The sequence below is a fragment of the Limulus polyphemus genome, unplaced genomic scaffold, assembly GCF_000517525.1.
Source record: "Limulus polyphemus unplaced genomic scaffold, Limulus_polyphemus-2.1.2 Scaffold149, whole genome shotgun sequence".
NCBI lineage: Eukaryota > Metazoa > Arthropoda > Merostomata > Xiphosura > Limulidae > Limulus > Limulus polyphemus.
The window spans coordinates 862,948-887,187 of NW_013665759.1; the positions used below are offsets into that span (position 1 = coordinate 862,948).

At 31.4% G+C, this 24,240-nt stretch overlaps 1 protein-coding gene across 3 annotated transcripts in view; it reads left to right on the plus strand.

Moving 5' to 3' along the window:
* LOC106475792 (tyrosine-protein phosphatase 10D-like) overlaps nucleotides 1-24,240 on the plus strand; it is a 90,613-nt gene that overhangs the window by 30,094 nt on the left and 36,279 nt on the right. For all 3 annotated transcript variants that reach the window (XM_022380936.1, XM_022380943.1, XM_013936472.2), the window contains 9 exons: nucleotides 3,359-4,088; nucleotides 5,699-6,028; nucleotides 8,366-8,653; nucleotides 9,206-9,502; nucleotides 13,292-13,579; nucleotides 17,226-17,555; nucleotides 20,095-20,225; nucleotides 21,299-21,521; nucleotides 23,559-23,717. In XM_022380936.1, coding sequence (XP_022236644.1) covers nucleotides 3,359-4,088; nucleotides 5,699-6,028; nucleotides 8,366-8,653; nucleotides 9,206-9,502; nucleotides 13,292-13,579; nucleotides 17,226-17,555; nucleotides 20,095-20,225; nucleotides 21,299-21,521; nucleotides 23,559-23,717 — 2,776 coding nt within the window. The remainder of the gene's footprint in view (nucleotides 1-3,358; nucleotides 4,089-5,698; nucleotides 6,029-8,365; nucleotides 8,654-9,205; nucleotides 9,503-13,291; nucleotides 13,580-17,225; nucleotides 17,556-20,094; nucleotides 20,226-21,298; nucleotides 21,522-23,558; nucleotides 23,718-24,240) is intronic.

The following is a 24,240-nucleotide window of genomic DNA, read 5'->3' on the forward strand; positions in this document are numbered from 1 at the left end:
TATAGCAAACTAATAATAGATACTTCTTTGGTGCGTTGAGTTGATTATATGTATAGGCGTGTGCGTTCTTTCTCAAAATTTCAGTTATACATAACAATACTGACACTAACACAAACGTTTATGTACACACACATATTGTTGATTCTTACTCTCGAGAATCTTTTACAACTTTGGAGGATAGGAGGGAGTTTCGCAATACATATTTAACAGTATAATGTATGTATGTTTCTAAATATAAATTCAATCTAAAGAAACGTCGATATTAAAATAAGTATATAATAACAAATTCGTTACAGTTGGCGATGAGTGTTGACTAGGTACCTTCCATCTAGTCTATTACTTAAAATTTTGGAAATGCTATGTGTAACTATGCGCGAAATTCTGAATAAAGAAGTTCTTTGACTTGATTCTATGTCTGTATTTATTTCCCTGAAAGGGGGGTCGAAGGCGCCTGGAGAGGTCACCTGTTTTTACTATTCGCACCATAATACAGTAGTGTGTCGTCTGTTAGTCAGTCGGTACATATTGAAATGACGTCACATAAGGGACGCTTAATGTTGCAATTTGTAATATCATGACGTCAATAAAACGTGCGCACATCATGAATCACAAGAAGAATTATGCACTCTGTAGGCTACAACACAATATAAAATGTGAACTTCTAGAGCAGGAATATTTGTTATTCTTAATTTCGTTTTTATTTACTCTTGAAACAGAAAACTTTGAAGGAACTGTGGAAGTACATCTAGATTCCTTATAGTTGATTTACATTATGTTTGAAATTTCTGATATACACCTTTGTTCACCTTTGTTCTCTGTTATCTTTCTAAAGTATGATTAATATTTACAGGACTTTGCATTTGTTTACTTTAGTATTTGCCATTATAAAAATGAAAAACAGAAGGAAACTTATCGGTCAATTTCCGAAATTATCCATAATTAAATTTTAACACTTTTAAATTATCAACCCTCCATTAGTTTTGGGGACATTTTTTTTTTTCAAAATCCACTTGTGTTTGTTCACATGAACGACAACTTTTGCACATATGGGTGAACTACCAGATGAGAGCCTCCATGGCCAGGCATAGTTGCCTTTAATTTTGAAGTGTGATCAGAGGAAGGACAACCAGTCGATAGCGTTCACCGCTTGAAGGGGCTCTTAACCAAATAGTGGTATTGACTGGCACTCCTATAAAGCACCAAAGCTAAATGTGCAGAGCGCGTGTTTGATAGCACCATGTCTGAAATATGAGACCCCCCCACACTGATCCCCAGTTCGATAAGTTTACCACTGGACAACACTCAGGACAAACCTATTTGTAACAAGGGGGAATCCTCAACAGCCGAAATTCTTAGGCAGGATTAGAGTAAATTAATCTATGAGACCTTCCCCCCCCCCCTTTTTATTAGCTATATTTCTGAGCGCCAGCAATACCAAGCTTAGGGTGCGCGTATACTCGATTCGTTTTATTACTCATCAGGATCTCTACCAGCCTACCCTCAAATTGAAATTCTTTTAGGCAGGATAAGTAAGTAGTTTTATCTTAATAAACGTGAGCTATTAGAACATGAAATAATAAAGAGTAATGGAATTGTTTATGAGGATTAGAAAGTACAATATATCTACTATGGTATGATACCCAGTTAGAATATTATGGTACTAACTAAATTGAGGAATAGAGTAGTTTATGATAAAAGAACATAAAATAAAAACACATCTACAAACATTATAAAATGAACACATTCCCAGTTTTAACGTTCTTTAAGTCACTCCAAACACGAACAGATTTAGTATATAATTATCCCATGTGATTTTCTATTTTGATTTTTAAAACTTCCGCACCATCGAGTTACCATTTCAAACATAGTTTTTTTCTCAATAGATATAAAATAACACCTTATAGAAAACGATCATAAACTATTTTGTTACACTGAGGAAATATCCAGAAACTAAACTGATAAAACGTGAAACATGTACACATATAAATCAACTTTTAAAGTTTATATTGTATTTTTTATTGGTTTATCTTTTATAAACTAGACAAAAAACAAGAAGTCCCAATGATTTATCATTAGCCTACTATCACGATGAATTCGACCCATTTCCATTTTAGGACTAATATCAGAAGAGTGACACAAAACGAATTGTACAAATAAATATATATATATGTGTGTGTGTACGTATGTATGGGTGCGACCGGGTTTGAGCTCTTCCCCCCTTCCCCGAAATATCAGTGAAGATAATTTTTAATAACTTTTTTCCCTTGCCTTAAACCCTTCTCTTGAAATACAAAAATACCTCCCAGATTTATAAGTGGTAAACATTACAGTGTCGCCATTAAATAAAAAACGTTGAACTTGTTGCATTTTTGTTACAGCACAACTCATTAAATGATTTGCTCATCACTTCCCTCGCCCCTTAGATAATTTTTCGTGACTAAGGCACTGATATTATGTGTGTAGTTTTCATTCTAGCTTATCCATAATCTCACTGTGCTATAGTTTAGCTCACTCATTTCTTTGTAGAAATAACTTGTTAGACAAGTTCTGTTTTCACAGTTCTAAGATGTCGTAATTATGACAGTCTACACGTCACATCTAGATATGTTTTTTACATTTACATGGTGTTATAATGCGTTGATGTATTGCTTATTTTTTGAATGCGCTAAATCGAGCTGTTTAGACGTTTAGTGAAAAATCTAATAATGAATCAAACAGGCATTTTGTGTTTAATTTATAGTTTACATAATCAAACATTCGTACATTAACTCATTGATTGCTGAATCGCCGTAGAGAGTACGGTTCGCCTTCGGTATTTCAATGCGAGTGTGGCGTATACGATGTATGACTTTCACAATTTTCACTCACGTTTAGAGCAGCCACAGTCAATGGGTTAATGTCGATAACCTGATTATAAAATAGTTTTAAAACATCCTTCATTTGTTAGCGAAACTAATTATTCCTGCAGATCCTAGTTTTAAAATATTTTTCATGTGTTAGCGAATCTAATTATTGCTTTTTATCCTAGTTTTATGTGCACTTGGGCATTGGTTATATATCGGAAAAACGAGCTTTTCTTTCATGAATAACGAAAGATGGGTTATGATAGTTAATTAATTAAAACACTGTTTTACAGGAAACATGAAATGTTTACAAAACTATCAGATCGTAAAAAAAAACATAAAAAATAAGTACATAAATTACAAGCAAATCGGAATAAATTTAATTGAGAAGACATTTGTTTTCCATTTATTTAAACTTGAAACTGGGAATTAGTATTCAGATTCTGAAATCATATTTAATCTTTTAAGAATAATATTTTATTGATGTTCCTGATATGTTCATTGTTCCATTTCAGGAAGAAGATTTCCAAAGAGGTGATGAAGTTCATCTCGAAATAGATCATAGAACGCTGAATCTGAAAACATACCGTGACGAGAAAAGAATTTCTCGTGGAAAGAGAATCCGGCGCGATGTTTCAAATGTCACCAACATCTCATTGGATAAGGACAAAATGAATATCCAAAACAACGTTTTTGATATTAGTCTAATTACGCCAGTAGATGATTTAATAAACTTGGAAACTGATAACGTCACTGATTCTGTTTCATCAAATAACACAGTGACAATTAAAGCGTTAGATGTTTCTGTGCCTCATTCAGATAATAATGTTAATTCCTCTGTTTCTCATTTGTCCACATCCTCATCTTTCTCTTCCATTACCTATGATTCAACAACAATACCCACATCAACAGAAATACCCGTTTGTCCTGGTGTCAACATCAACATACATTCAATAAGAGACACTCAAGTGAAACTGGAATTACTCAATTTGTCACAAATCATAACTTATAACTTAAATTACAGCGTTCTTATGTGCTACCAAAAGAACGACGAGCCCCAAAGTAGAACTCTTATCAACACTACAGAATGCATAGACGACGTCTTAAAAGATTTTGTTTGCTCAAATTTTACCGAACTAGATAATTTATCTCCTTTTACAAATTATACAATTTATGTACAAGTTTTGTGTTCCAACCAATTCTGTGGCCCAAGCGATTTTGTGAATGTTCAAACTGATGTAGGAGGTAAGTTTAACTGAACAGGATGTTTCATTTGGCACAGGGGGGTGAGTATAGCTGAACATTAATATATTAGGTATACGTACATAATTTACGTTTATAATCAGATTTCCACAAGAAATATGCTTCTTTCCATTACATGACATGACTATCCGTTTCTCTGACGTAATGAATAAGGTCACACATTGTTAGACGAGCGTGAATATTTTCTCCAAATGAAATAACTATCAGATAATATTCTTATGTTTAAACATATTGTAGATTACATGTAGAAAAGTTAATGTGTGTCAAAAGAAAAGATAAGCTAGTATAACAATAACCATCTTCTGAAAGCACGTTATGCATCTTTTCCACAGTTTTGGGTGCACAAAATTTAATTTTTATTTGTCTTTTTTGATATCTGTATTGCATAGTTATAAATTCGTAGTCAGAATATTTATTTTCAACTTTCTTTTTGAGGGAATAGAAAGTGACTATTTAATAAATAATGATATTTCCAATAGCTCTAAAATTATGACCATTTATGTTAAATATATTAACGATTTCATTATCTATAAGAACTTAAGTTTAATGTTCTACTAAATGTTTTGTACAAAGTCAGGTTCTAACGATACAAAATTATTTCTTATATAAATCAGAACTTTGAGCTATCAACCCCAAAGATTAAAAGTTTCAAACGTTTATTTCGAAAACGTGGCTTTGATGATGGAAATAATTTTGTTTTGACACTGCACTATATGATATAGAATGTAGTCATTTGGTTTAAAAACCGCACCCAGTCGTATTTAACACTGTGTATAACAAGACATATAGCTTTATTTGCTACTATTTTGGGGTTAAGTATGAATTAACTGAAAATGTTGAGAGAAAAACACAAATAAAATTTTATTTTGGGTCAGAAATATGCAATTAGTAAATAACGAAAGAATAGTAAGAGAAATTTTTGATGTTGCTGTTTTCCTATTTGCAATTTGCGGGTTTTGGTCTGTTTGCTTTAGAGTAAAGTTACACTGGGCTATTTGCTGTTTTCACTGCGGGGAATGAAACCTCGGATTTCAGCGTTGTAAATAACTCCGTAAACTTACCGCTCTCCCACCTTGAGACACTGATATTGGTAATATATAATCTATTGTTACAGCTACTTATCCCAACCTGTCGTAATTCCATAAGATATTCTACAAATTTCAATATAATTCAATTTGCATTTTTAAATATATGTTTAAAATATATTTTACCGTGTTTCAATTTCTAGTCTGAGAGTTTACAACACCAGAAAATCATGTTTTGATACCTGCGGTTATCAGAACACAGATGACCCATTGAGTAACTTTGTGCAAACAAATAAATTATATAATATATTAAATAAAACAGCTTTTAGACGTGTTGATAGCCTTCTGGACGAAGTATGATTCATTGTGTTTATGAAAATTGCTGTGATCAAACTTCAATATTAATTTTCTGTTTGATAATAAATTATTATATATTCACCACTTATAGTCACCATTTTTGTTGGAAGGCCAATAATAAAGACATGGAATTTATCTAACTAACAGAGAACATAATAATTTTCTAGATTTTTCCTTTTCGCAATTTATCGATTTCTCTTTTTTTAATAGGACCGAGTGCACCACAAAACTTTACCTCAGAGTTTTTGAATGGCACTTTTGTTGCACTCAGATGGAAAGAGCCTAAAATAAAAAACGGACCACTTGATGGATATAAGATAGAGTGGGTGTTGAAAGCCACCCAACACCCAAATTGTTGCATAGAATCATCTGTTGAGGAAAACGAGGAAGTGATTTTAGGAAATACATTTGACTATGAAATCAGTGGACTAAATCCGTGGACCATCTACGAAATAACAGTTAAGGCTTTCAACAAAAACAAGAATAATGTAACACGTGAAGGGGAAGAAAACACACTGAATGTAAGAACCGGCTCATACTGTAAGTACTCCAGGTATACATTCCACAGTCATGTTTATTATTTATGTATAAAACATTAGGTACTTTAACCCACAACATTCTGAAAGTATTCGTATTGCAAAGAGATTACTGCTATACCCTATGCCCACAAGTTCTGAGTAACGTTGTAATAGTACCCAAATAGCGTTGGGAAGAATCCATCTCTTCAGTTCTCCACCAAGGTGCTTGCAACTGAGAATTAATTAAGATATATATGTCCAAGGTGTTTTAACCCGCAACGTCCTGAATGTACCTACCCACTCACTGTACATAGCCAGAAAAATACGACAACTTTTATTTTCATAATATTAATATGAACTTTTGTTTTTCTTGTCAAAACCTTATTTGCTATTAGTACATCCACGTACATATATATAGTTGGACATATTATTTGGTACCTATAACAAATATTATACAAATTTCTCTAAATTGATATAATACTGCAGTTTTCACCGGATAACAGCCTGATTTCAGAATTAAATACGATTGTTTATTTATCTACTTATCATCTGCCTGTAAATCTATTATTCAATATAATTTCAAATTAAGAAACAACAGTAGCATTATGTTAATTAACAACTCTAGCTCATTAACTATTTATTTTTAGTGACAGAAATTGAAGTAGTGCTTTCGCGGTTCTGATAATTCCTTCTATTTGTTACTGTTAAATAAGTAAAAAATATCCTCAAAATTAAATATCTAAATCGTATAGAATTAATATTCAATAAGGAAAGATACAATAACGATAAAACAGGAGAATTTACCAATAGAACTTGCAATAGTTTTCCCTGAAACAAATAAACGGTATAATAAAACAGTAAAAAAAAATAATATGCATTAATTTTATGGATAATAATGACACAAAGTAATACTATGATTCGGCTATATGGAGAAAAGTATTTTTCCCACCTTAAAGAACCGAAATTATTCTGGTATTTGTTTAATGTCCTAGATGCATGTTGTAAGTTTTATTGGAGTTTCTGCTCACATTACGTTGTACTTTGTATTACACTTTACTGTCCACCAAGTGATGTCATGTTTGCTACACTTTCTGTTTACCATATTGGGTAATATTTAGTACACATTTTGTTCACCATGTGTTGTAATGTTTTCTATACTTTCTGTTCGCAGTATGTTGTAACATTTAGTAAACTTTCTGTTCACCATGTGTTGTAATATTTACTACACTTTCTGTTCACCGTGTGTTTTAATGTTTAGTACACCTTCTGCTCACCATATGTGGTAATGTTTAGTACAACTTCTGTCCACCAAGTGATGTTATGTTTAATACACTTTCTGTCCATCAAGTAGTGTTATGTTTACTATAACTTCTGTTCACCATATATTGTAGTCTTGTAAGGTTTACTAAACTTTACAATTCACCATGTGTTGAAACATTTACTACAACTTGTGTGCACTATGTGTTTTAATGTTTCTTGGAGTTTCTGTTCACCTTCTATTCACCATGTGTTATAATGTTTACTACAACTGTTCCCTGTGTGTTGTAATGTTTACTACGCCTTCTGTTCACCGTGTGTTGTAATGTTTACTACTCCTTCTGTTCACCAAGTGTTATAACGTTTACTTTACTACACCTTCTGTTTACCGTGTGTTGTAATGTTTACCACACCTTCTGTTTACCGTGAGTTGTAGTTACATTGCTGTCTGCTCGTCCTGTATTGCAATGTCTACTAGAGTTTCTATGTGCTTATAATGTATTTACTTTTATTTTGTTTTTGCTTATTGCACTTTCTGCTCACTCTGTGTTTTAGTCTTTCTTAACAAGATTTATTGTTTATCCTATATGTTAAGAAATTGAAAGGACCTTATGGTTATGCAGCGCATTAAATAAAAAAAAATGGAAATATATAACAGCTCACCATGCATGTTGTAATGCTTACAACACTTTACATTTACGTTGTAATATATACAATTTTTTTATTTTTTATTATGTAAATTTTAATATTCACAGTTGTTCGTATTCATATCCCCTGGGGTAAATTGTTAATACTGCATATGTTTTATTTACATCTTGAATGTTCACTTAGTTGATTGTGAGTATTATAAATCATATATATAGTTTTGTAAGTTATAATTGTTTGAGTAGTGTATTTTCCTGTATATTAAATTGTTTAAAATAATTTCTGCTCACTTTTTTTGTTGTAATGGTAACCGTAAATACAAGATTTTACGTGTGCATTGAATAAACTATGAAACATTTATAAATAATACTGATTTACTTTCTAGGACTAAACTTATTAAAGATAAAAAGCCAAGGCGTAATGGCTCAATGTATTTAACATTCACTTTATTTCTTAGATCCAAGTAAACCCAGAAATTTTACAGCTAAGGCCTTGAATTCTAGTGTTATAAGACTACAATGGAAAGACCCCAAATGTCCTTATGGAACAATCGTACGTTATATTATCAGTTGGAGTTCAGACAGTTACGATGTTGAATGTCGATTTATCGAGGATATAAACATAAGAAAATACGACGTGCACGATCTGGAACCATGGTCTGTTTACAAGCTAACTATATATGTTGTAAATGATGGCCAGTTTGAAAGTGAAAATGTATCAACGTCTGAAAGAACACATCCTGCTGGTAGGCATTTCACTCTTCCTGTTTAGGGGTTATCGTAATATTTACGGAATAGAAATATTTTCTATTTTCATAGTTATAAGTATTTATATAGGACATATCGATTTTTGGAAGTTGAATGATTCGGTTTGGTTACAAAAAAAATATCTTGTTTAAACTGTTATGAATTAACTTGAAAATACCGTTAGTTTTATATTATATTCAGGTGTATTGTTACAATTATTCTTGCTATGTAATTTCAACTATATTTCTATGTTGTTCATCATTGTCACTTGATTTTGGGACAGTTTGTTGCAAAAAACTTTCGGCAGACCTATGACCTGAGTTATATTAATATCTTATTTTTAAAGCATGATATCACGAAGAAAGAAATATCATATGTGTTCGACTTTACTCTAACTTCTTGTTTTCATAATACATTAACGTATAACAATATAGAATATTAATCAATCTAAAAGCAGATCTTTCGTCATAGTATTTCTCTCCCTAACTTAAGTGTAAAAAAAAGGATACCAAGTAATGATAGTTTATTTTTCTATCGTAAACTGGAAATAGCTGCCAGCAAACCAGAAAATCTCGAAGCTAGAAACCTGACTTCAAAGTCTCTTCTATTAACGTGGAACGTCCCTTCCCAACCAAATGGAGATATTTCAGAATTTTATATTGTATATTCTGAAAAAGACAACTCCAGTGTTTTTACAAAATTTACGCCTTTCAACAATACATCTTTCGATATTTTTGATTTGAAGCCGTTTACTAATTATAGCTTTTGTGTAAAAGCTCTTACCAAGTTCAACAAGGAAAACATTTTCGGAGAAGAAGAGTGCATTGATACACAAACTGAGGAAGACTGTAAGTAAAAAAAAATAGCTCATAAGAAAGTAGATCTTTGGTACATGGATTACAAAATATGTTATATTAGAGTAATTAGATTTTACACTGTTATAATCAGTGATGCAGTGATATTTTGAAAATGAGCGGTCGCCACGATCTCCCTTACCCCCCACCCCTCCCCGACAGAAAAGTTTATTATCAAACTGTTTATTTAATATAACTATTGTTTACTAATTAATTATAAATTCGGAAAATCATCGCTTGAAACATATTTTTGTACAATAGCAGTATATATATATATAAGCTCACAGAGCTTTCAGTTGATGATAAACTTCGTTTTATATAAATCATTTCATATTAGAGACATAATTACAATCCATCGATCCAGATTTGAGTGTATACGAAAGTAACACGAGAAGTAATGTGCATTTCAAGTATGGGAGTGACGCCCCTGTTGCATATGACTATATCACTGATTAATATGAAACATTAAATTCACGTCAGATAACAAATGTTTAGCGTAATTAACTAAATACTGTGTTAACACAACTTGTTTGTTGATAAAAGAGTGCCTCCAAATGTAGGTTTATATGTTTTTAAATAGGGAGACTGATGTGTGTAATTTTTATTCATTCACACAACTTCACACTGTTTCACCGAAAAATAGTGTCCCTAACTCCTTATGTAGGTCTAACCCTAATATATTGACATTATGAATATGAGATAATTCCCGAGCCCTGAATCCTTAATAGAAAGTGTGAAAATGTAAACAAAAAATTAAGTAGTTTAGACATTTCAGCTCAAAGCACATCGAAAATTGTACTTATATAAAGAAATTAATACTCATAAATCTGTTTCGCTTCCTGAGCCTAAAGGGGGTGTGGTTTGAAAATAAACGCACTCCGTTGATGGTGTAATCGGTAATTTTTCAACATCATATATATAACTGTCAAATTAAAGTTTCTCTTTCAGTACACATTTTCTAATTTCTGAATTAAAACGTAATGTTTGCTCTTATTTTCTAGATTTGAATAAAATTATATAGTAACGAGGGTTTGAAAAATTGCTTTTGCTGTTCAGACGACTGGATCCTGGAAACCAAGGTATACATTATTGTCACACTTTGTACATTGACCAGTTTGACCACGTGAAAGAGAACTAACTTATGTAGTACATTGACGTGTTCAAATCTACATGGACAATGGCTTTTGTACTCATAGGTACCATGTGGGGTGACCATGACGTCATCATAACACGTCACGCAACTGTGTACGTTGTCTTCCACATAGTCAACACCGACTTTCACGACATTGTATCCATCGGTTTCCTGAAGGTAGTTGTCTACAGCGGAAGTAACATTTGAAACACCCGGTATATATATTATTACACATAATTATTTACACAGGAAGATAAACCAACTGTTGTGAATACTTGAAACCATCGACTGTAAAACTGTTTTCGAAGATTCGAATAGCAAATTATTGCAATATGGTGGATGAAGATCTATCGAAATTGTATAGCCAGCATACATTCTCATGTGATACTCTGTATGAATGATTGGTATGGAAGACATGACGTTCCATGTTGAATGTTGTACATGTTAAGCATGAGAGTGGCATAGTTTACGTAAAGCATTAAAGAGATATTTTCGAAAATTATTTGAAATCTTAAGACATTTTATTTTCACATAGGTATATTAAAGAAATAAAGCCAACGATTAATAGTACATAACAAATGTTAAAAATGAGACTGTTGCCAGTCTCAAAATACAATAGCAAGAGTTAAGACCTATAAACAATTCCAAAAATCACATGATCAAATTTACATACAATTTTATTTAAAAATTTAGCGCCATCTATTAACAACATTTTCCTCTAGTCCTTCATCCTTATTCAATACTTTAAAATTATTTTCATTACATTTGATTATCTCAATCCATTCAAGAATATTATTACCATTGGTGTTTGCAGGTTGTGATAAAATAATAGTTTTTCTTCCCATTTATTCAAGTGTTTAATTCTAGTATTTTGTTCATCTAAAGTCGAGATCTTTGTATTATTATTTTTAGTATTTATTTTGTGTTCATCTATTCTGTATTTTAAATTTCTTCTAGTTTGTCCAATATACATATTTCCATATTCGCATGTTATTTTGTACACACCAGCTTTCTCCATTAAATCAATTTTATCTTTAATTACATTAAAAATCTGGCTAATCCTGTTCATCGGTCTACATATCGAAAATATTGTGTTTTAATTCGTTGCATTATTTGACAAGATAAACCTGGTATAAATGATAATACAAGTAATTCTTTCTTAATTTTTCAGCAGATGGTTTTGCCTTAATATTTTCATCCCCGATTTTTAATTACTTGACAGCTGTGTCAACAATATCAGAATTAAACCCCCTTTCTACTGGCATATACTTGATAAATAATAACTCGTTAATAATATCTTCCTGTTTACAATGTGATTTTAAAATTCTATTCATAATAAGAATAAAAAGCAGTGATATTTTGAGAAATTAGTGTGACATGGTTACCAAAAATGGTTTTCGGTAAATAGCAGTTCCTGATTTTCCCTTATTTTTACATAATGAAAAATCGAAAAAAAGGTAAACAGTTTATATTCCTCAGTTTTATTTGTAAATTAATAGAATTGTTAAAGTTATTAAGGTAATTAGCAAAATCAGTTAAGTTCTCTTGACCATGCTGACATATCGTCAACATACCTTAACCAAATTTACGGTTTCTTTTTTCGATCTTCTTGACGCTTCGGTTTCAAAACTGTTCATGAATGAATCACATGATAATGGTCAGTTTGTTTGCAGTTAAGCACAAAACTACACAATGGGCTATCTGTACTCTGCCCACCACGGATATCGAAACCCGGTTTCTAGCGTTGTAAGTCCGCAGACATGCCGCTGTGCCATTGGGGGGTGAGGGCATGATAATGGAGATAAAGGAGAATCTGTAGCTAAACCTTCGTCTAGTTTATAAAACTTACTCTTAACTTGAAAATAATGAATTTTTACACATGCTTCAATAAGGTTAATAATATCAATTATTTCTAAAGTGAATCTTTATTTTCTTTCAACTGTTAATGACTTTTTCCACTGGTTCTTTAGTGAACAATGGAACAACATCAAAAGACACTAAGATACCATTCTGATCTAGTGTTACATGTTGACTTTTTTAAACAAATTCTAACGTAATCCTAATTGAGTATTTATTTTTAATCTTTAAAAATGAGAACTTTTTTTATATGAATTTTGCTACATTGTACGTGGAACTCTTAATATTTGATAAAATAGATCTAAAACTGTCCCCAATCTTATGAACTTTAGATAAAGCATATAATCTAGGTGATATAAAGTTACTTGTAATTAAACCTACTGTCTTAAAATATCGGCATGTAGTATCAAACCTGCTTAAGAGGTTGACTGAAATTGACATTGAAAGTGTGATTGGACATGTGGTATTTGTAAATATGTATATATTAGATGGTAAATTTTTGGATTTTATAAAGCTATTGAAATGTCTTTCAAAAAAACGTAATATAACCAATGGAGACAATCCAGAAACTACCTCAACTGAGAAGACTACTCTTTATTTTAATATGAACTTATTTTAATTGGTTTATCAGTCGGTCCCTTTTAGAGAGAAAAATTGCCTAGTGGCTGATAAGCAAAAGCAACCCATTTAGGATTAGAATATTTTCAAAAAGCTTAATTTGGATTTACAGTTTCTGAGGTTCTTAAAGGGTTTTATAATCTAGAACATTAAACGCTGTTGTCCTTTTTTGTTAGCTCCAGAAGAACCACAAAATCTTAAGACTAGCAAAGTTACTTCAAACTCCATTAAACTGACTTGGTCTGTACCATCAAAACCCAACGGAATAATCACCAACTACAGCGTCTGTACCAACTTCTATAAAAACTGCAGTCACGACCATTGGAACTTTGTTACTACTAGCACTTGCTATACACTGAAAAAACTTCATGCATATACCGCGTACAATCTATCCGTAGCAGCTTGGACTTCAGCTGGACTTGGAAAATGGGCTTCAGTGCTTACTGAAATGACTCAAATCGGAGGTAAGTATTTTCCCAAAATATTATTTACTATAGTTTCTCGTTTTTAAAAAGAAAATATATTTCTTTTTTGTCTGTTAATTTGTTTAGCTTATTGCATTAATTAATTTTTAATGTTTTAACCAATAATTATACTATGTCAGTCCTGGAATCCGGAGCTTTGAATCTAAACGAACTCATTCTATTCTTTATGAAACTTGATTAACATATTTTGCCATTGAGAAGGCTTTTTCATTAGTTAATTTTTGTCTTTATTAATATTGTTTATGTATTATTATCTTTGACTGAACGATGAGTAAGTACATTTTATTAAATAATTATAGGTTAAAGAAAAATAACTTTACTTAGCTTCCATAAAACATCTAAGCATCTAGTCAAAATTCAACGTAAATAAATACTGTTTAAAACAGTTTACTTATAGCTTAAATTCCGAGTTAGATCACCATGACCATTATCAAAATGACCATTATGCAGTTTAGCGCAAAAACAAAAACAAATAAGTAGCTTTTGCGTCATCTTTTAAACAATATTGGATCATATGTATAACAGTATGACAATTTGTTTGTTTCTATTGATTACTAACTTACCAAAAACGTTTTTACACAGCCTTTGACAAAGCTGTGCAAATAACAACAAACCTTCTTAATTTTTCTAATACATACTTCTTAACAATTTTCTAAAAATGTCTTATGTGTTCTTATAAGTTTTTAACTAATAGTGTTTGAACTTAGATGGCAATTTTTTATTATAAAACCTAACACATGTACATTATAATGCTCAAAATCTTTAATGACAGCACTCTTCAAATGATCATGTAAAAGACAATCGTATCAAGTACCAAATCTTTGAATAAAAAAATGTGATATCCAATAAACCCAAAGAAAGTTTTATTTCAAACGCTAAGATTGTATGCACAGTTTTAATAATTATATTAAATTATATTACTTATCGATTAGTTGTAAGTCAGAGACTTTTTTTTTCCAAACACTGGAAGTTTCAGGTCAGTATGAACTTAGAATCCATCAAAAATGTAACTCCTCTTGAAATAGATCTTATTATTGAATAATATATAGTAACTGTTTATTTGTAATTAAGCACAAAGCTACACAAAGGGCTATCTGTGCTCTGCCCACCAAGGGTATCGAAACCCGATTTCTAGTGTTGTAAGTCCGCAAGCATACCGCTGTGCTACTGGGTGGCTTCTTCGTTTTGTCAAGACGTTGACTATTTCACTTCTTCCGGCAATGCTTTTAATAATTTTTGTAATTTTAACCTTTTTTTATTGATTATTGGCAAAATACTATTAGTTTGTTTTGAGATGATCAGATATGGGCCCCCTACTATTATATAATATTGATATCAGTAAATAGAATCAAAAGTTTTGCATAGTTAAGTCTGGACTGTGAATCCGCAGGTTTATGACTCGCAGTCCGTTGTTGCAAAAGTCATGCTTCGCACTATGGCCGTGGATGCGATATAAGAGTAACGATGAATCGATCAAACAAATGCTGTTCACAGCACATCCTTTTAATTAGATTTTTTTTCCAAATCTTAATTTCATTAAATAGCGTTTACAATTAACGTTAAAACAATATGTTAAAACTGATTTCTCGATTATATCCACCCTACCCACTCAGACCGTTAAGTTTAGTTGTTGTTTGTTATTAAGCACAAAGCTACACAAAGGACGATCTGTGCTCCACCCACTACGGGTATCGAAACCCGGTTTCTAGCAGTAGAAGTTTACATAAATACTGTTGTGCCATTGGGGGGACTTTAACCTTAGAGAATATTAAAACCATTTCAACCACTGAGATCCTAGAAGACAATTCTAGATTGTCACAAGATACACCCACGTGATTTCATATCAATTTTTTTTATAAACATTGTATTTCATAAATTTCAAGTACATAAAAAAATCAAAGTAATGGTTTTGATATCTATCTTAGACTTTGAAATCAGTTATCAAAAGTGTTTTGTGTCTTCTACACTTTGTACTTCTCAATATGAGAAAGCAGGAATTTCATTGAAAACATGCATGAAAACCTCAGCTATTTTATCTGTAATCAACATACATTTTAGTTCTGATGAAATTAAAAAATATATATAACTTTTACTTTTCTTCAAGAGTACTATTGTATGCTCTATCAAGGTTTCCGTCATATTTATATATATCTACATAGGTACCAACGTCAAGAAATATACTTAGAAAAATTCATAGGCCGTGCGTATCCTAAAAATTTGGTATACCAGTACAAAACTATATACTTTGTTTACACTCTATACAGTGCAATAAATATGGTATACCAGTACAAAACGTATATACTTTGTTCACACTCTATACAGTGCAATAAATATGGTATACCAGTACAAAACCTATATACTTTGTTTACACTCTATACAGTGCAATAAATATGGTATACTAGTACAAAACCTATATACTTTGTTTACACTCTATACAGTGCAATAAATATTTATTATCGGTACTACCTGTATATATAGGCGAAATTGTGTAAAAGTATACGTTTACCTTATTTGATTTACATAAAAAACAAAGAACCAAGAGTTGTTAGTGCGGTGTGAATTTAGACGTTGTAGTCCAGTGTGCATAAAATTTAGCCAGTTTAATCTTATTTTAAAAACTAAAATATGACACCAATACTAGATTTAGATAAAAAAGTTTCAAGGTAGCTAATGAAAATAGATTGGTGTTTTTTCGTGTGAGAAAATTTTAAAATTACGTCACTACTCTTGTTTCTTATTCGTTTACCAAACGTTCAAATGTTCTATTAAGAACCAACAACAGAGTTTTAATCTAACGTTATAACTACTATTATTTTTCACATTCATTAAGTATTTTTGCAATAGAAACTATGAAGCTTTAATTGACGGTATTTTTACTTTAAAGTGTATTAATTTGCCAACAGATGGCACTTCTGACCGCGGTATTAGTTTTACCATAAATTATCTAATCTTCAAATGTGTATGAAAGTTCGTTGAAATTTTCGGAGTCTTCATGCAGAGAAAATTAATCTGACTCGATAATAACCGTTTTTATGTGATAAGAACTTTCGAATTTATGCAAATAAACATGCCATATTGTAACTTGTACAAATATAAGCACAAAATACAAGGTTTCCGATGAAAATACATTTAGAATAATATAAGATGATGGCTAATCGTGGTTTTAACCCCTTTAAAATGAATTCTCACTAAAAAAGTAAAATAAAAACCACTAAGTCTCGTCTTAATTACTAGTTGATCGGCAAATTGCTATTGATAATTAATTTATTATTATAAACCAGTTTTTGTTTTGGTTCGAGAAGTCGTTTTTAATATTTCTAAATGTAGGAAAAGGCCAGAAAAAAACAACAACTTTGGTAGCGATATAATTTTATCGTTGAAGAGTTGCGTAACTACAAAAGGTTACTGTTTTGTTTTTACATTGAAATTCCAATTAGAAAGATGTAGTGACGGATAATTTGAATTCTTGTTTCTCCTTTATTAGCCACAAGATATCAAACTTTGGTTTAAATGTACATATATATATATATAATTAGTGTTTGGACTGGTCAAGAGAAACTTCGTTCCTGTAGTGCTGTCTCTGTTAAGATAAGATGTATTTATTGTAAAAATCTTATTTTTACAGTTCCCTACCAGCCATGTAATGTAAAGGTAACCAATGTAACGTCCAGACATGTCTCGCTTCAATGGACCAGGCCGAAGGTATTTACTGGACCTACCAACTACACTGTACAAATTAAAGTCTCAAAACCTATTAGCAATAAACTATGTCCAGATGAAAACTACACCATTTTGGAAGACTGTTCTACATGTGACGCTAGCCAATGGAACACGACTCTTATGGAAATATCAAACTTGAAACCGTTCCATTGTTATCGTTTTGTTGTAATAGCAGTTACTTTAGCCGGTAGAAATTCAAGTATACCGTCCAGTCACGTGCTGACAGAAATGGACAGTAAGTAAAAAATAGGAGAATATGCTGTAAAATATTTATTATGAAGATGAGATTATATTTAGAAAGTTAAACTTCTTATTGTAAAAAAAACAAAAAACAATTAAAGTTTCGGTTGAAATTACATTATAGTTCAACATGTACATAAAAAACTCACTTTTGAATGGATAAGATAGAAAAACAAAGAAACTGCTATATCCTGAACACACCGCCATGACGTGGATGTGATTTACACTTAATACAGTTAAAAGAAGAAAGAATATTGGTTTGCGTCATGTAAACTTGATATCAACAGAACTTCAACTTTCAGAGTGATTATGTTATTATATCTTAAGAACCTACATGGTCTAAGGACCTGAAGTTTATCAGAGGCACACTGAGAATCTAATATATTTTATTCAGGAAAATTTCGACACATTAATATTTAAAGAGTGTTTCAGAAATTGCCAGAGATGATGTTCAGTATGCTTTTCGTCATTCTCAGTCAGCATACAAAGCCTATCCGTGAACGAAATCACTGTAGACATTATCTACTCCTTATAAGATTTTGCACACTGACACGTGTTTTACTCAAATTACCAAGGAGAGAGAGAAATAAGACAGAAGAAAGCAATGCTGCTTTGCAAGAAAAGCAACTTAGATATACAGTATAATATGCCTTTGATACACCATAGAACCACGTTCGAACATTTCTTTGTTTTCAAGTGCAAAGCTGCACAATAAGCTATCTGCGCTATGCTACCGCTGGTATTGAACCCCGAATCTTAACGCCATAAATCTTCAAGCTTACTGCTGAGCCTGGGTGACGGAGGGGAACGATCTTTCCTGGAGAAAGCATATAATTCTCAATGTACCTCTGGCGAATAGTTTTTCCCTGGGGAAAATATTTTTGAGACAATTATTCTAATTATACGGTTTTATTTGTAATCATGCTGTATATATATATAACTGCAAGAAATTAAACCCGTATTTTACTTTCTCATTAAAAAATCCCAACTCATGTGAAGAAAGGGATACTTCTATGGTTTATTAGTAAGCTTTCTGAATATATTCGTCAAAACTATGTGCTATTTAAATGTGTTTAGATAATCAAATGTACAGGTTTGCAGTATTTCCAGTAAAAATTTGCCGAAAAAGAATAGAATGTTCAAATTTAAGCTGTTATTTTTAAAAACATACAGTCTGCATTGCTGCATTAATAGATTAATAGATAATAAGATCCTTTCCAGAAACCCCAAATCAGAATTTAGACAACTTTTAATTACACCGTGATTGAATAATTCAATGTCAGAGGTTAGATCATTACAAACAACAAGGCTTTGGAGAAATGTACATTTAAAAACCTTGAATTGGTGAAGTTTTTTTTTATCTTATTATAAATATGATCCATTATGCGTGTGTATTTGTTAGCATCCATCACCCAGAGTTAGATGAGTCGATTACCATAACTTTTGGTATGGTAAATGGAAACTATCCGAAAGTGTACATGGGCTATTTTCATTTAGGATTTTTGCCCAAAAAAGAGGGATAAAAAGCCCTTAAAATAGGATACATTTCCACATTTTTACAGGTATTTGATTTTGAACTTAAGGACAGAAATAGTTATTCAATTAAATGAATCAATTATTACCTTCCACAAGCAGGTATGCAATTAGCATCTAATGACGTCATTAGGAATTTAATTACAAAAGAAAGAAGGGGAACGTTATCTAACATTGTGCTTTATACAATTTTTTCTTCCTTAACGGGTACTCTCGGTTAGTCTTAAAAGAGTTGTGTTTGTATGTGTTTGCTGTCTGCTGTGTCCACCGAGGGGAGTCGAACCCCTGATTTTAGCAGTGTAAATCCGTGTAAGTCCCCGGCTGGGGACTAGTCTTAAAAGAAAATTATATTATTTCTTATCTTCAGTGGCTTTTTTTGTTAAACTATCAAAAAATTAAACCATATTACGATAGAACTTAAAGCAATGGTTAAATATTGCAACACTAAAAAAGGTACATTAAGAAGCCTCCATTGTTAGATGGCGCTACAACTTCAGTGTAGAAAGCTGGAGTACAGTGACGTAACACTCTCTCATCTTTCCTCTTGAAATGATATTTAAAAATATATACTTTATGTTATTTGACAATACGAAAGTACTGAATTTTGGTTTTGTGTGTTCTTTTATTAACTTAAATCAAAATTATTTTGTGTAAAATATATATTTTTTATGGTTTTTAATTTTTTTAACTATAGTTTTTGTAAATATTATGTATCTATTACAAAATATGAATATGATTTAAATGTTGCCATGTAATTTTGTTTGTTATTAAACACGAAACTACACAATTGGTGGTCTATGCCCACCACGGGTATCGAAATCCGGTTTTTAGCGTTACATATGTCAAGTAATGTGAAATATTTATTAGACGACTTTCTTATCAGCGCACTGAACCTTATGTTTTTGGGGTTTTTGTTTGAAGAAGAAGACGTGGTAGATACTTTTTATCATGAAAATTGAAGAATTTGAAATAAATATATAAATGTGTTTTTCATCTTTTAGTACCCGGTCCACCAACTAGAGGCGAACTGCACTGCAACATTAGTCCAACAATTGTTCGGATTCGTTGGAGTTTACCAAACGAAACAAATGGATTGATCGAAAATTATTTCCTTGAGTTTACTGGACAAAAGGTTTGCTTTATTAACCACAGATGTCGTCTCTGATGATTGTGGCAATTTAAAATATTTCGTAATTTATTTTGATGTTTTTAAAATTCTTTATTATTGGAAGTATATAAATAACGGTATTTTAGAAATGTTTATGTTTGTTTGTAGTTAAGCACAAAGCTACACAATGGGATATCTATGCTTTGCCCACCACGGGTATCGAAACCCGGATTTCAGCGTTGTAAGTCCGCAGACATACCGCTGTGCCACTGCGGAGTAGAAATGTTTATGAAATACGAAAACACGATTAGTTTCAAAGTAAACGTGTTTTAGGATTTGCTTTTCTTCTGTTAATTTTTATTTTTCATCTCAAAAATTCATATACACAGAATTGTTTAAATATTGTTTCTTCCAGTTTTAAATAAAATGCTCTTAGATTCGTACGCATGGGTTCACTTTTTTATTATTATCACAAAATAATACATCTTTTGTAAAATACTGTGTATTTTATTGCACAAAAACAGGATTCATTGTATCGTTTATAAATAGTTCCCCACTGGTTTAGCGGGTAGTTTCAAGGCTTATAACGCTAAAACATCGGGTTTCAATAGCCGCGGTGAGCACTGCGCAGAAAACACATTGTGTAAGCTTTGCTTCTAACTACAAAAACTTTATAAATACTTTTTATCTAAAAAATTTCATTGTTGTCTATTAATTGTTAATAAATATATTAATAAACAATTTGAAGTTTCGTTTAGTGTATAAATGATTCATTATAGCAGCATTTAAGAAACTTGATAATAACTGAAAATTCAACTAGTTTCACATATTTTATGAATGAGTGAAAAATGAAATTATATATCTAAAAATTTCGGATTTTTCACAATCATGGTTTTGTAAGGAAACAAATGTGACTGAATATCAGAGACAAATTTGAACTTGTAATTTCGTAGAATAGAAACAGTTAATTTATATAAAAGTCACTTGATTATCGTCAGTTTCTTCTTCACTTATTATAATAAAGTAGAAACAAATTAATATTTACAGTAATTATAATGATAAACAATAACTAACTTACTCTTATATTTTTCATATAGCCAGGAAAGCCAATTCACAATGGAAACATAACCATTTATGGGTTTCAGTCGGAAGGAACTGAAACTAACATATCTTGTAACATAACTTGTGGAGGATTCGTTGATAACCTGAAACCAGAATTTACTTACTCGTTTTCAGTCAGAGCGAAGACAACGGATGTTACAGATTATGGCGAGGAATATGTCTTTCCAAATTCAACATTCTGCAAACTCCCCGCTGGAGGTAAAAAGCTTTAAATATGTCACTTGTCATGTATAAACACGTGTTATTATACTCAATGGATAACACAGTTAGCAATCATGTATAAACACGTGTTATTATACTCAATGGATAACACAGTTAGCAAAGTTAGGCTATGGCGGAAACATTATGCACGTAACAAGAAAATGTAGAGAGAACAATTTTTTACGAAATGTTTATTTTGTAATATTAAAAAAAGTTAGAGTACTTATAAAGAACACTTCATACGTAAAATATATGATTATATCTTAAAATGTACTGTCCAGGGTAGCTAAATTTCACCAGAGGCATATTGAGAATCATAAGTCTTACTCAGGAAAGTTTGAACATGAGGCATTTGCTTCAAAAGCTGTCATAGGTGTTTAATACGATCTCAATAAGTATATCAAGTCGATCCCTAAATGAAGCTACTGAATGCATCATTTGTTCTAAACAGTTGTCATTGATCTCACAATATTTTGCACACTGACATACATTGTATTCAAATTGTTAATTTTCTGTTATTCAAAAAGAGCGTGAAAGAAGAGAAGCAAAAGCCATACTAGTAATTTGGGAAAAGGAATATAGATATGAAGTACAACGCTCTAAGCCATGTACAAACTTTCCTGGATAAAACTTTTGGCTCTCAATATTTCATTTGTAAATTGTTGTTCCCCTAATGGATCTCACCATGCCTCTGATAAATTGTTGTTCCCCTAATATATATCAACATGCCTCTACTAAATTGTAGTTTTCTTAATGGATCTCAACATGCCTCTGGTAAATTGTAGTTCCTCTAATGGATCTCAACATGCCTATGGTAAATTATAGTTCCCCTAATGTATATCAACATGCCTCTGGAAAATTGTAGTTCCCCTAATGTATATCAACATGCCTTTGGTATATATTAGTTACATTAATGAATCTCAACATGCCTCTGGTAAATTGTAGCTCCTCTAATGGATCTCAACATGCTTCTTGTAAGTTTTAGTTCCCCTAATGAAACTCAACATGCATCTGGTAAACTGTAGTTCCTCTTAGTTTTTAAGGAATTTAATTTTAAATATAAGGTTGTTGTTTTTTATAACCACCTCATATTTGGACTGTTGATGAATAACGTAGTCGTAAAAACGACGAGTGCATTCAAGTTATGTAAAAAATGTTTTCCCTTTAGGATAGCTTGTATATATATATATATATAAAAACATTCCTAGAAATCTGCTCTACACATACTTACTAAGTTGCTTAAGTAAAATAAATTAAGTACTTAATACATGAAGTAGTTAATAGTTTGGGTGTCATATATTTGTAACTCTTTTTTTTATATATTATACGAATATGATGTGTTGTTATATCTGTATTACTGGATTGGTTTGATGAATTTCAATGTAGAAACATATTGTTTTTTATGTGATTAAGTTTGGTTGATTCTGTTAAATTTCATTAGAATTGCTTTGATATTTTCAACAATTGACGGTGTTTTTAGAAGTTACCAAACAGCCATTTCAGTTCTTAAAAAAGGATTTTGGAATGACTTAGGTAAATTAATGATTATTTGTAGCTCTGAGTAATGGTAGAAAAGTATATCGTTGTGATTTAATTTGTATTGTATATTATCTTTCATATTGCACATTTTTTTATTTGCTTTTGTAAAAGTCGTAAAGAAAATCGTTCACCTACACTGAGGTATTTATCCTCAAGTGTTTCTGTAAAACTACCTAACCGTGTCTATAAACAGTTCACGTTTTTAACCCTTAACCTGTAAAATAGTTTATTTTCAAGTGATGAACAAAAGATGTTATTGCATTTATTTGGAAACAAAAAATTGGACGCTGTTTCAAACAGTTTTTAAATTAATCACTAGAGAATTCTAAAACGTGTTTTGCTTGTATGCCATTCATTATCAACATAATATTCGCATCAAAGTAGAAAAAAGTGGTCAGAAAAATACTTTAATGTTGAGTTTAAAGTTTAGAGCAGATATTTATGTGGAAGTTTTGTGGGATTCTCATCTATAAATTATGATTTTTTTTCTTGCAGTTCCCCATCCCCCGTCCATGAATCTTTCCATTCCCGAGAAAGTTAATATAACTGACAAACAAAAGCAAGCTGCTGTTTTCATTTATAAGAGCACCTTTGATGACGAAATGGGAGATATAACTCACTATGCACTTATCATTGCGGAAGATTTAGAAATTGGTAATTTGTGTGTGTGTGTTATAAAATATATTTTTAACGATCATGAAACTTTTTCTAGTGCTAATAAATACACATTAATAGCAGGAAATATAACAGAAGTTAAGCGATTTTTCGTATTACTTGCATTTGTATTTTGTATTTATGGCAAAGCTACTGATGCTATCTCCTGCCGTTCTTAATTTGTAACTATTGACCAGAAGGAATACAGCCAGTCAACAGCACCCTATCAACCACCATCCACCCTAAGTGATTAACTGTCACTCTTATATCTTAATTAGTCCATTACGAATTTCGAATTGGACGAATATAAAAATAACCTTTCATGAGGACGAGAAACCCATTTGAAGTAAAAAATGTATAGCAGAGACGGCTGGTATGGGTATTAAAAACTTTAATTAAAATAATGTACAAGAACAACGTCTCGACCTTTTAAGGTCATCTTAGGTTAACCTGAAGATGACCTAAGAAGGTCGAAACGTTGTTCTTGTACATTATTTTAATTAAAGTTTTTAATACCCATACC